Genomic DNA, 13,307 nt, shown 5'->3' on the forward strand with positions numbered 1-13,307 from the left:
AACTGCTGAAAGGATTGTCGGTACCCCCCTACCCACCATTGAGGACTTGCACGCTGCCAGAACTAAGACAAGGGCGTGCAAAATCCTCTCGGACCGTCTGCACCCCGGTCACCAGCTCTTCCGGCTCCTTCCCTCAGGTAGGCGCTACCGATCAACGCAAACTAGAACTAGTAGACATTCCAACAGCTTCTTCCCTCTTGCGATCAACTTCTTAAACACCTAACCTATAATTCCATTACAACAAGCTGGCAATTTTTTGACTTGAGTTCGTTGTCACATTTCTGTGGGGCCAATTATTTATTACTTGTGCACTCACTGTAGTTGTCTCGCCATGCTGCACTATTTGCATATACTGGCCACTCATGCCAGAGTAGCATCTGCTCCATTTGCACATTGATTGAGGAGTATCTGTAACATTTGCACAACCGACATTGTCCCAGATGATCGCACTACTCGTCACTTTAAACCGCATACACTCCTTGAAGTCTCAGCGCCCTTTGCACAATGGTCATTGCACCGGACTATTGCAATATTAGTCATTTGAACTGCTCTAAATGCTAGAGGACTCTGCATCTTTTTGCACAATTGTTTTTTGTCAATGTCTTTATGTCCCCAAAGTGTTCTGTAAATTGACTGTTTGTTGTACTAGAGCGCCTCCAACTACCGGAGACAAATTCCTTGTGTGTTTTGGACATACTTGGCAAATAAAGATGATTCTGATTCTGATTCTGATTAATTGCAATAAAGTAATGTAATTACAGTAGGTTAGCACCCATTATTTCTGTCATGTTGATCTGACCTCAACTTATGTCAGAGGCCAATCCTTGAATACCCCCTAAAGGTCATTTGTGTTTTAATTTTTGTCTAAAATGCTCGAGAATAATTTGAGCTGAGACGGGCTCCAGCACGCTCGCAACCCTTATGAGGATAGGCTGTACAGAAAATGGATGGCTGGATGGATACAGTCTACACTACACAAATATATACAATAAATGAACAAGTCATGTAAATAGACACATTGCTCCATCTTGTGATCGGATCGGTGATCAGTTATCGTTTTTTTTAAACTTGCTGATCGGTGATCGGCCCCAAAAATCCTGATCGTGTAAAGCCTATATTTTACCAGTCCTCAGTTAGGGTAGTGAAACTTGGAGTACGAATGCCAGTTATATACAAAGGAACATGGAACGCCAAATGTTTAAAAGAAGCAAAGCAAAGCAAATTTATTGATATAGCGCATTTCATACACAAGGTAACTCTTAATGTGCTTTATATGATTAAAACATTTAAAAACAAAGGAAAAAACAGCTTACAAACATTTAAAACAAAGAGAAAAAATAAAATAAAAATACAATTAAAAAAGCGTACAGTGCAATAAATATTTAAAAGTGGAAATGCTCTAAAAAGCATGGGAAAAAAGAAGAGTTTTTAACCTGGACTTAAAAACATGCACACTTGGGGCTGACAGAACTTCTGTTGGCAACTTATTCCATTTGTGTGCAGCATAATAGCTAAATGCTGCTTCACCGTGTTTGCTTTGGACTCAGTGCTCCACTATTTGACCTGAGTCTGTCGATCTGAAGGTATCAGAAAATATTGGAATATAGCAACAACTGAGTGTATCTACAAAAAAAGTACAGTCCCACAGGTTTAAAAATATCCAGGAGTCGCTGCTTCTAATTTTCTTAGAAGAAAAACTAGCTTATCAGCAAGAAAAAATGTAAACAGAAGCGAAGCAAGCAGAGCGAGCAAAAAAAAAACGTCTTCACTGTACAAAAGCGAGAGAAAAGAAAAATGAAAAAATGAAGCATTCGCGACAAGGAAAGATGGAGTTGGATAAGACAGAAAAAATAAAATAGAAAAATAAAAAGCCTTAAATGGAAATGGGATGGCCACGTTGCCCGAAGAGCTTCTAATTTTGGTATTGTTTTCTCCACACATGCCATTTAGAGTTGAAAGGTGATTACATGCTGTCTAGCCACACTCTCTCCTACCACGACCTTACAGTCAATAACTTCACCTCCAAGACATTCTTAGCTTACTCTTCATTTAAAATAACCCCAACTCCATTTCTCTTCCCATCTACACCATGGTAAAATAATTTTAACCTTGCCCACAAAAACTGCTCTCCTGGACACACAATATAATAACCTTTCTCCTAATCATAATGTCAACCACCTCCCGAGCTTTTCCTGTCATAGTCCCAACATTCAAAGTCCCCACACTGAGTTCTAGGCTCTGTGCTTTCCTCTTCTCGTTCTTCCTAAGAACCTGCATTCCACCTCTCCCTTCATCTTTGACCCACTGTATCTTAATTTCCACCGGCGCCCTGTAGGTTAACGGTGCTGGTAGTGGACGTTGTTAACCCGGGCCATGACCAATCCTGTACGGAATTCTTTGGATGAATGCTCATATTTCTTTGGCAAAGTTTTAAGCCGGATGCCCTTCCTGACGCAACCCTCAAATGGTGAAAGCAAGGAACAGTGGTGAACCTTCCCAGGAGTGGCCGGCCAACCAACATTTCCCCAAAAGCGCAGCGACCACTCATCCAAGAGGTCACAAATGTCCCCGCAACAGCATCCAAACAACTTAAGGCCTCACTTGGCCAAGTTAAGGTCAGTGTTCATGACTCCACCATAAGAAAGAGACTGGGCAAAAATGTCCTGCATGGCAGTGTTCCAAGATGAAAACCATTGCTGAGCAAAAAGAACATTACGTCTCGTCTCAATTTTGCCAGAAGACATCTTGATGAACCCCAAGACTTTTGGGAAGATACTCTGTGGTTTGATGAGACAAAAGTTGAACTTTTTGGAAGGTGTGTGTCCCATTACATCTGGCATAAAAGTGATTTCAGATAAAGAACATCATATCAACAGTAAATTGTGGTGGTGATAGTGTGATGGTCTTGGGCTGTTTTGCTATTTCACGACCTGGAAGAATCTGTGATATATGGAACCATGAATTCTGCTGTCTACCCAAAAAATCCTGAAGGAGAATGGAGAAGAATGTCCATGGGCATCTGGATGTGACCTCAAGTTGAAACGAACTTCAGTTGTGCAGCCGGACAATGATCCATAGCACACCAGGCCCTTTTGAATGGCTGAAGGAAAAACAAAATGAAGACTTCGACGTGGCCTAGTCAAAGTCCTGAACTGAATCCTATTGAGATGCTGTGGCATGACCTTAAAAAGGCGGTTCATGCTTGAAAACCCTCCAATGTGGCTGAATTACAAAATTTCTGCAAAGTTGAGTGAGGCAAAATTCCTCCACAGCCTTATCGGAGACTCATTGGAAGTTGTCACAAATGCTTGATTGCAGTTGTTGCCGCTAAGGGTGGCCCAACAAGTTATTAGGTTTTAGGGGGCAATCACTTTTTCGCACAGGGCCATGTAGGTTTGGATTTTTTTCTTTTAATAATAAAAACCTTCATTTAAAAACTGAATTTTGTGTTTACTTGTGTTGTTGTTTAAATTTGTTTTATGATAAGAAACATTGAAATGTGACAAATATGCAAAAAAATAAGAAATCAGGAAGGGGGCAACACTTTCACAACATTGTATCTGAAAGTGAACCTGGGACATATTGGCAAGTGGTAGTCAGAAACCAAAACTTAATTAATTTCTGTTTGTTTTCACAAAGGGAAAGAAATGGCCTTCTTGGACAATCCAGCTATTATTTTGGCCCACATCAGACAGTCTCATGTGACCAGTGACGATACAGGAATGTGCGAAATGGTGCTAATCGACCAGGATGTGGATCTGGAGAAGTGTCATCTGGCTCTGGTACCTGGCAGCAGCAATGAGTCAGCAATGTTAAGTTCCTTAAATGAGGGGTTCGGCACTATGGCGGACACTCACACTTGTGACCTCTCGCAGTCAATGGATATCACCTCCAGTTGGGATTTTGGCATCCGACGACGCTCCAACACAGGTAGGCTTATTTTAGGCATTATCTGATTAGCAGGACAGGGTTTTTGTGATGCCTTCCTAAGACTGATGCATGCAAGGACATCCAGAAATCCTGCTTTGCCACTGTTTGAAGGGTTTGTGTGACCAATCTGGGTCAGTTTTAAACTGTCATTGACAGTGTGTAGTCCCTTGAAGCGATTCGAGATTACAAGTCTGGAAAAAATAAAATACTGAATACTCGTGTGACTATTATGTGCTCCCGAATGGAGCATGCGTCTGAAAATCTAATCTTTCATTTTTGCTCAATTGAATAATCACAGACATATTGGTCCTAATCTGTGAAAAGATAAATTTCCAATGTACTTCTGTCGCTTCACAGGGACTGCAATAAGATGCAAACCAATTTGTGTGCTATTGATGGTTGCTCTCGGGAAATGCATGCATTTTCATTGCACTGAATAACAGTTGTCAAATGGTCAGTGAGTTGAGTAATACAGATTACAATAAAAAAGTTACTGCCTCTCTAATGACATTTGTCAGTTCTGTGTATATGATGGCCTGGCGAATGTTCTGACAGAAATCCCTAACATCGACCTCAGTCAAGCCATTGTCCATCCCTAAAATGTATGTCCCTAAAAGTCATGCCATTATCTGTAAAGGCTTCAAAACGTTCACAATAATCTGTAAGAAAATACAGGGGGTTCTCGGTTTATGACTGTAAACATGTTTCAATGTTGCGAGCGTAATGTAATGACATGATAGAATAAAAAAACAGCCATTTTTGTCACATTGCACCAATTGAATGCTTCTTCTTCTGGTGTGCCTGCCTTGGCAACATGGGAGCAGTATAAAACAGACAGATACTGTTCATTGAGCCGTTATTATGAATGAGTTTGAGGCAAGACAAGGCAGCTGCAAAGTGATTGGCTGCTGCATGTAGTCCTGCCTGGATTCACAGTAACACCACAACTCCTCTCAAACGGCACCAATATTTGTTCAAGCAAAGGATAAAGGAGATATGAATGTGAATACTATAGGGCTGCCAAGATTAGTCACGATTACATTGACGTCAACAATTTCAAAATCAATGCCATTGTTTGTTGTTATAAGCTTTATTTTTCTCTCTCAAAAGTGGCTGTATCCTCCCGCGCTATTGCCTTCTGTCCTTGACACACATGCACAGTAGTGGTAATCCGGGTCTTTCGTAATGACGCTCATGTGTAGTAGTGGTCATCTGAATCAGCTGTGACATACCCGGAAGAATGATGGCTAACCGGTGTAGTGTATATTGATTTGGATAAAAACGTAATTAATTTAGGAGAAAATACTTCCGTTTTAGTGTGAATTTAAGTTTCAGCATTAAAATCTAATGATTTTATCTTGTAAAACAGGCACCACGTCTCTTTTTAGATGTGTAAACATCAGGACAAAGTGACAAAAACCTCTATGTCTCATAATCTGAACGTTGCTACAGGAGTTAGGTAAGTGTTCTCAATAACCAGAGGTTTTCTGCCAAAACCAAACACACACACACACACAACTGATACAGGTAGTGGATTTTTACTGAAAATTTAATGAGATCTAACAGGGGACTCTACATGGAGACAATGCAGGGAAAAGCAAAACAAAGGACAGACAAACATTGGCAAAGGAGACTGACTTGTGATGTGAGGGTGGAAATGAACATGGGATGACAATGCATAGAGCTGGGGATTCCTGTTCTCGTTAATTTAAACCCAAATATTCACTAATCTAATCTGTACTTTATTAGACCGTTGGACCTTCGTTGCGTGGGAGCACAATCCATCTCCCGAATATTTGGCCGGTCCGGTCCGCACGGGGAACAGGTGGATTTGGCAGAAAAAGGAGGAAGGAAAAAAGAAAAAGCAAGAAAAAGAGTTCCAAGGCAGGGCTGCCGAAGACCTGGTGTCGCTGTTTGCAAGACGCTCTGCGCTGACGTGGGCCACCCGTTTCCCTCCCAATGACGCTTGCCCGTGAGCTGCCCAGGCAGGGTCTGCTGCCCAGGCAGGATCTGCTGTGTCCTCGCCACCTCGTGGTGATAGGTGAGGCTTCCTGGCTGAGCCAGTCTTTGGCAGGCATCCCCGTGGCTGTCTGTCTCGGCGGGGGAGCGAAGACAGGGAATGCAGTCCCAGGCCGAGGTTGGGGGTTATGGTGCCATCTGGCGAGAGCATGTCCCTTACACCGGCATTAGCAACGCAGCCCAAAAGTGTAAGCATTTCAACAAAAATGCTAAAGAGGACTGCAAGACAGAACATGTGTAAAGCAAGCACGTTCTGTCTGATTCAATTTCTGACTGAGAGACAGTCATCTCAGTAAGCTATTTGGCTAGTTAGCTGCTAATATTAACGTCAATGGTAGTGAGCTACTTGCTTTAAGATGTAACATTAATGCTATAATCTGCTATCTTTGGCTCCCCCTACTGCTGGAATTCAGCATTATAACAAAGCTGTCTGTCTCTTTGATATGACGTAGGCTCTGCCGAGTCCAACTGTCCCAGTCTCCCCCCTCTCCCCAAACCTCACGGGTGAATATACACCAACGTGGTGTATATTGGAGCTGTTGAAACCCGAGAGGTAACTAAAATGGGTGGATATAAGATGTCAGAAGTTCCATATTTAGAGTACATATACTTTCTCTCACCACTGTGGTCTTGCAGTACCTTTAGTTAATGTAGAGACACAGACAGATTTCCCGGATACCCACCAAACCATTCAAATAATGTACAATATAAAGTAAACATATTCTTCTTTTACCATAGTAGTGAACTATATTTATAATGTACCTGTGGATAAAAAAGCAAAGCTTGTGGCCAAAATGTATGCGGACAGTGTATGTACCTTCCGTTCAAATAAGAGAGCCTCTTGGAAAATATTATATCACACTCTCCTCCTATTAATGTAGCAACCCACTTCTTCCTTAACTATTAATCTAAGTTGTTATGGTTTAATAAATGTGATACAGTACAACATATTAAAAAACAGTAGCATCCAGAGAATGTCAAAATGATGGCTGGCCGGATGTGGCATCACCTGCCATTGCATCACCGGAAGCTGGAAGTGCTGTTGTTTTCTAATCGGAAACTGGAAATGATGTCACCGGAAATTGGGTGTGGAAATGACGTTGGCCGAAAACGTGGAAATTATGTCACCTGAAATGGAGTGTGGAAAATGACATCTGGCGGACATCAGACCTGAAGGCCGGAAGTGTTGCAGCTACTAGAAGTGGGACGCGGAAAATGACACTGGAAATCAAATCGGAAATGATGTCATCTTGTTTGATGTCCAGACTTGTTCGAAACATGTTAGAACAAGTCCTACACTTGTCTTGGCCCACCAGAGGCCCTCTCCATAAATGGCATAACCCTCTTCCACCAGTAGATCGCCTCTCTTTTTTTCCGATAAAACAAACAACACCCTCTGAAGACATTGCCCGGACATCTCCAAAGCGGCAACATAAATAACTGTGATTTAAAGCATGACATACTATGAGAAATCAGCGAAATGTGTCAGTATCATCCGAGGATCTGCTCCAGATACAACCTGCAAATCTTGGTTGTATCTGCAACCAAGGGAGGGCTCAACACCAACAGAAGGAATGGTCTCTAAGATTTAGCGACAGCGACAGTACATTGGGGTACAGATTCTATCAAGAAATAGCTGCACTTTGTCTGTACATGAAGAATCAAGACTGTGAAAATGCATTACTGTCTAATAAAGAAACATTGAATTCCAATGATTGGGCAGAATTTAATCATGTGGTGCCAGAAGTCATCATGAAAACTATACATTCATCAGAGGTGTGAACTAATCTATGGTATGGAAATCTCGATCTTCAGCAAGCGGGGATTGTTTTTTTTTTATGTTAAAATTAATTGAGGAGGAGGAAGGTGAATGTGTGAAGCAGTCTGATTTAGAGTTTTCATTAACATCCGTCAATAGCGAATGCGGCATGTTTTTCTTACTGAGTGACGAGTCTGAAAAAATGGCCCTCGTCTCCGAAGACATCTCTGCCCATTTTACAACCATTCAACAATGGAAGAACATCGTGGGTGTCGAGAGCATTGTCATTTCCATAACCACGCCTCTAACCCAACCCCCTCACTCATCAGATTATAAAAATGTATGACTGGGCGCCCACGACTACACTTTTTCTCTGGTGAGACAAACCCTATGTAAGAAGGAGAATGAAGGCATTGAGTGCCACTCCGTGGCCACGCGATGGGAACCCTTCGATGATGTGAGAGGAGTCCCTTTCGGTTCCACAGAGGGGGTATGGACGGGAATCACTCCAGATACTCTAACTGGCTATAATGAGCCTATAATTAAAAGCATTGACCCTGGGAACTCTGACTGCGTTGTGGAGACCTCCATAACTACCCCTGCGGCTGAGTGTGACAACTCCAACTGTGATGAGAAGACTACCGGGGCTGACCAGAGGTTGACGCTGAGAACTTCGTCAACAATAACGTTGAGGTGGGTGAGACTTCCTATACCCCTCCCGAAGACAGTGGCATGCAAGAAGAGAACCATCAGCCTACAGCCTTCCAACACAGCTGGCCGACACCCCAGCTGTCTACAACCGCATCCTCACTCGATGAAGGAGTGGAAGACTTGAGTTGGACAGACCCCCCGGGACAATTTGTTGTCTTCAGAAGTGGTGCTTTGTATTAAAATAGCCAACATATATCTCCTCAGACGCTTCTTGAGAAATTACAGTAAAGGTGAATGTTTCGGATGTGGAATAAATCATCCTAATCAGAGACGACATAAATGTCGAGAAGTAGGGGAGGATTATTATTTAAGTCAACACTTCTATCACATCATGCACCGAGCACTTTCTACCAAGTATTCACTATACGTTAAGTCACCTGATAGAGAGACCGTCAAACGCGTGGGCGAGACTTTACTGTTGGAGCTCGAACCCGTGAGGAATATACTCAGCAGATTCGAGGAGTTGGACATTGTCATTGTCATTATTTCAACAACCCTGGGTATCTTTTGTAAGCCAAGTCGTATCCGAGGCTGATTCATGTTTGTATGACATTTAAAAAGAGTTTGGAAAGTTGGGAGGGTGATATCAGAGTAGGTCACCTGTTGACTCTTTTCAGTTTGTTCATTGATATCATGAAATACTGTTTGCAAAACAACCACCTGGTGGACATACCGTATAAACTGATGACTTTCGAAGCTGCTTTCGAGTTAAAAGTCCAATTTATGGTCCTAACTGAGGCATTTATGTTTATCATGTCTTAGATGATTTTTTTTCAACACGGTCGTGATGTGATCCTTTGTTTTACTATGACACATTGCATTATTACCTTTATCTTCTGTAGAACCTATATAGGCTTAGAGAATGTTTAGCAAACCTCTTTAGAACTTGTTTTATGCACTTAATTTTGTGTGAGAACCAATAAACAACTTAAAGCTGTGTCCATGTGTGGAAAGAAATACTTTAACACAATGCATAAATCAGCCAGAATTAAGTTCCTTAGAAATATAATTTTTGTTTCCAGACCTCTAAATCATTTGCAAGCTGATCTGTATGACATGCAAGTTCTAGCAGAGCACAATGACGGATTTAAATATCTACTAACCCTCAGATGTGTTTTCTAAAAAGGCCTTTGTTCACGTCTTGAAGGATAAGACGGCTCTGGAAGTCGTAAAAGCTTTTGTATCTATTTTATGAAATAGCGGTACACACAAAAAGCTACAAACTAATGGGGGAAAATAATAATAATTTCCCAGACGTTTTAAGAATTTAATGAAAAAACAGTATTATTCATTTTGCAACAGCGAGTGATCTTAAACCCTCTGTGTTCGAAAGGTTCAACAGAACTCTGAGAACGGGAATGTGGAGATATATCACAGCTAAAAACACACGACGTTTTATATATTTATATATTTTTTAGATCTAGTCAATAGTTATAACGAAAGCTATCATAAAAGTATCAAAATGAAACCCAATCAAGTATATTGTATATTTAAATTTCAAAACCTGTATGGTAACTTCCCCGTAGGTGTTAGTGAGAGATTAAAAGTGAAATTTAAAGAAGAGGATATCGAAAGAGTTTCCAAATTGAGGTGTTTTTGACGAGAAATATGAGCAGAGCTTACAGATGAATTATTTACAATTGCAGATTGCATACCACGTTTTCCTCCTGTTTAAAAACGGATTGATTATGCTGGGAACGTCGAGCAGAATCCCCTGTTAGAAGGAGTTTCAAGTCCCACCTCCAACAGAACTTTGCTCATGTTGCGGGGGACATAGAGTCCGAGTGGACCATGTTCTGCGCCTCCAGTGCTGAGGCGGCCGACCGGAGCTGTGGCCTGTCGTGGCGGCAATCCCCGAACCCATTGGTGAGGGATGCCGTCAAGGTGAAGAAGGAGTCCTATCGGGCCTTTTTGGCCTGATGGGTACCGGCTGGCGAAGCGGAATGCAGCTTTGTTGGTCGCTGAAGCAAAAACTCTGGCATGGGAGGAGTTTGGTGAGGCCATGGAGAAAGACTTCCGGACGGCTTCAAGGAAATTCTGGTCCACTATCCGGCGTCTCAGGAGGGGGAAGCAGTGCACCATCAACATGTGTATAGTGGGGATGGGGCGCTGCTGACCTCGACTCGGGACGTTATGAGTCGGTGGGCTGAATTCTTCGAAGATCTCCTCAATTCCACCGACACTCTTTCCCATGAGGAAGCAGAGTCTGGGTTCTCTGAGACGGGCTCTCCTATCTCTGGGTTTGAGGTCACCAAGGTGGTTAAAAAGCTCCTCGGTGGCAAGGACCCGAGGGTGGATGAGATTCGCCAAGAGTTCCTAAAGGCTCTGGATGTTGTGGGGCTGTCCGGGTTGACACGCCTCCGCAACATCGCGTGGACATCGGGGACAGTGCCTCTGGATTGGCAGACTGGGGTGGCGGGTTCCCTTTTTAAGAAGGGGGACCGGAGGGTGTGTTCCAACTACAGGGGCATCACACTCCTCAGTCTCTCTTGTAAGGTCTATTCAGGGGTGCTGGAGAGGATGGTCCGTCGGGAAGTCGACTCTCAGATTCAGGAGGAGCAGTGTGGGTGTCGTCCTGGCCGTGGAACAGTGGACCAGCTCTACAGCCTCGGCAGGGTACTCGAGGGTGCATGGGAGTTTGCCCAACCAGTCTACATGGCAGTCCTGTGGGGGGTGCTTCGGGAGTATGGGGTACCGAACCCCCTGATACGGGCTGTTCGGTCCCTGTACGACCGGTTTCAGAGTTAGGTCCGCATATCTGGCAGTAAGCCGGACTCGTTTCCGGTGAGGGTTGGACTCCGCCAAGGCTTCCCTTTGTCATTGATTCTGTTAATAACTTTAATGGACAGAATTTCAAGGCGTAGCCGAGGTGTAAAGGGGGTCCGGTTTGGTGGCCTCTCTCCTTTTTGCAGATGGTGTGGTTCTGTTGGCTTCATCAAGCCGTGATCTCCAACTCTCACTGGAGCAGTTTGCAGCCGAGTGTGAAGCGGCTGGGATGAGAATCAGCACCTCCAAATCTGAGACCACGAGCTGTGGGTCGTGACTGAATGAACAAGATCCCGGATACAAGCGGCCAAAATGAATTTAGCCCGCAGGGTGTCCGTGCTCTCCGTTAGAGAGAGGGTGAGAAGCTCGGTCATTCGGGAGGATCTCAGAGTAGAGCCGCTGCTCCTCCACATTGAGGGGAGCCAGATGAGGTGGCTGGGGCATCTGATTCAGATGTCTCCCGGACGCCTCCCTGGTGAGGTGTTCCTGCCACGACCCACCAATTTGTCCTTTATTGTAGCAGCATCAAACCAGACTGTGATGGAAGAACACAGGACTGATTCGATGACCGCTGTGAAGAACTGCCTCAACAGCTCGTGTGGCAGGCTGTGCTTCCTCAGAAGCCGCAGGAAGTACATCCTCTGCTCTGCCTTTTTGAGGATGGAGTTGATTTTGAACTCCCACTTCAGGTCCTGAGAATGTTTTTATTCCCGGGGAGGGATCTAAATATCTGCATCTCTCCGATACTTTGCTTCATCTGTAATTAAAAGTAACAAACAGCGACGATACCTATTTAGGTCCGAATGACCGTGTGGGTATCATTAATTACCCCCTCAACACAATCTTCTCTCAAGTAGATGTGACTCTTGGCGACAGGTTGATCTCGCAGTCAAGTGTGACACAACTTTACAGAGGTATGATAGAAACTTTGTAAAACTTTTCAACAGACTCTTAAAAAGTCAATTCACAGCCGGCATGTTTTACAAAGACACAGTGGGACAAATGGACTCACTCGAGCTTACAGGCAATGATGTGAATAACTGGTGCGCAGATCGCAGTTATTTCAAGGTTCCAACCCGTTCCATGTGATAGGACCTCTGCATGCGGAAATATTTTTTTGTGAAAGACATCTCTTAAATAATGTGGATCTGAGAGTTACTAATCAAAGCCAATGACTGCCTCTGTTTGATGAGCCCACCCGCTGTCTTTGTGAAAAGAGTAACCATCTCACCTGTTTCTCTAGGGCACGCCGCAGCTCTCAGCAGAGAAAACGCCTTATATCCTTTATTGCAAATTAGCGTGAAAACTTGCGACATTCCTCAAAACTCTAGAACGTGTCATCAAGAAAATCTCTTTCTTGGACCATACGCCTAGCTATGTGGTCTTAGGACCATAAGATCTTAACGCTTTTGTCAGAACGAAAGAAACTTTTCCACTTTTCAGTTTCGTCCATCCTAACTTGGAATATTTAGCTCTATATCAAGAGGGATACAAAGTATCATAACCTTTTTACAGCTACAGGTCAGTATCTGAAAGATCAGCCTCTCTGTATTGATCGTGAAGACTTTCTACAGCTATGCTCTTTATGTGTTTAATTTGAACCCTAATGATGACACAGGGGCTCGATTCCCTGTTTACAATGGTAGTTTAAGGTCAAAGATGAGATTCACTATACACCGACTGCTCATCGTGTATGCCTGCTATGACTCTATTCTTGAAATTCATTTAAAAAGACAGGTGTTGGTGGATTATTACTGAAAGGATGAACTGGCGAGAGTTTGAAGCCCGTATGAAACTAGAAAGCAGATTTGGCGGTGTGTATGCTTCTGATGAGTTGCAATTTTTATACCCTGCACTCCCCGTATTCTACATTGTCAAAATTCAAAATTGTGAATATAATATTCATCCGAGAGAGGGCCCTGTATAATCGAGCTAGAAACCAGCTGACTAAAGAAATTAACATTGCAAAGAGGATCTATGCAGCAAAGTTGGAAAATCAGTTTTGCGCAAATGACTCTCAATCAGTCTGGCATGCATTCCAATCGCTGACTAATTACAAGCGACGATCCCCCCAAGCTGAGAACAATAGCACACTAGCCAACGACTTGAATACCTTCTACTG

The 13,307-nt window shown here is 43.2% G+C and overlaps 1 protein-coding gene across 9 annotated transcripts in view; it reads left to right on the forward strand.

The window, feature by feature from the left end:
* mapkap1 (MAPK associated protein 1) overlaps positions 1–13,307 on the forward strand; it is a 154,068-nt gene that overhangs the window by 51,130 nt on the left and 89,631 nt on the right. For 7 of the 9 annotated variants that reach the window (XM_061697499.1, XM_061697498.1, XM_061697501.1 and 4 more), the window contains one exon: positions 3,640–3,930. In XM_061697499.1, the coding sequence (XP_061553483.1) occupies positions 3,640–3,930 (291 nt within the window). Of the gene's footprint in view, positions 1–3,639; positions 3,931–5,679; positions 5,972–13,307 lie in introns of those variants that run through there. The other 2 variants (XM_061697500.1, XM_061697507.1) reach the window with 2 other exon arrangements.

This window comes from Phycodurus eques, chromosome 15 (genome assembly GCF_024500275.1).
Source record: "Phycodurus eques isolate BA_2022a chromosome 15, UOR_Pequ_1.1, whole genome shotgun sequence".
Lineage (NCBI taxonomy): Eukaryota > Metazoa > Chordata > Actinopteri > Syngnathiformes > Syngnathidae > Phycodurus > Phycodurus eques.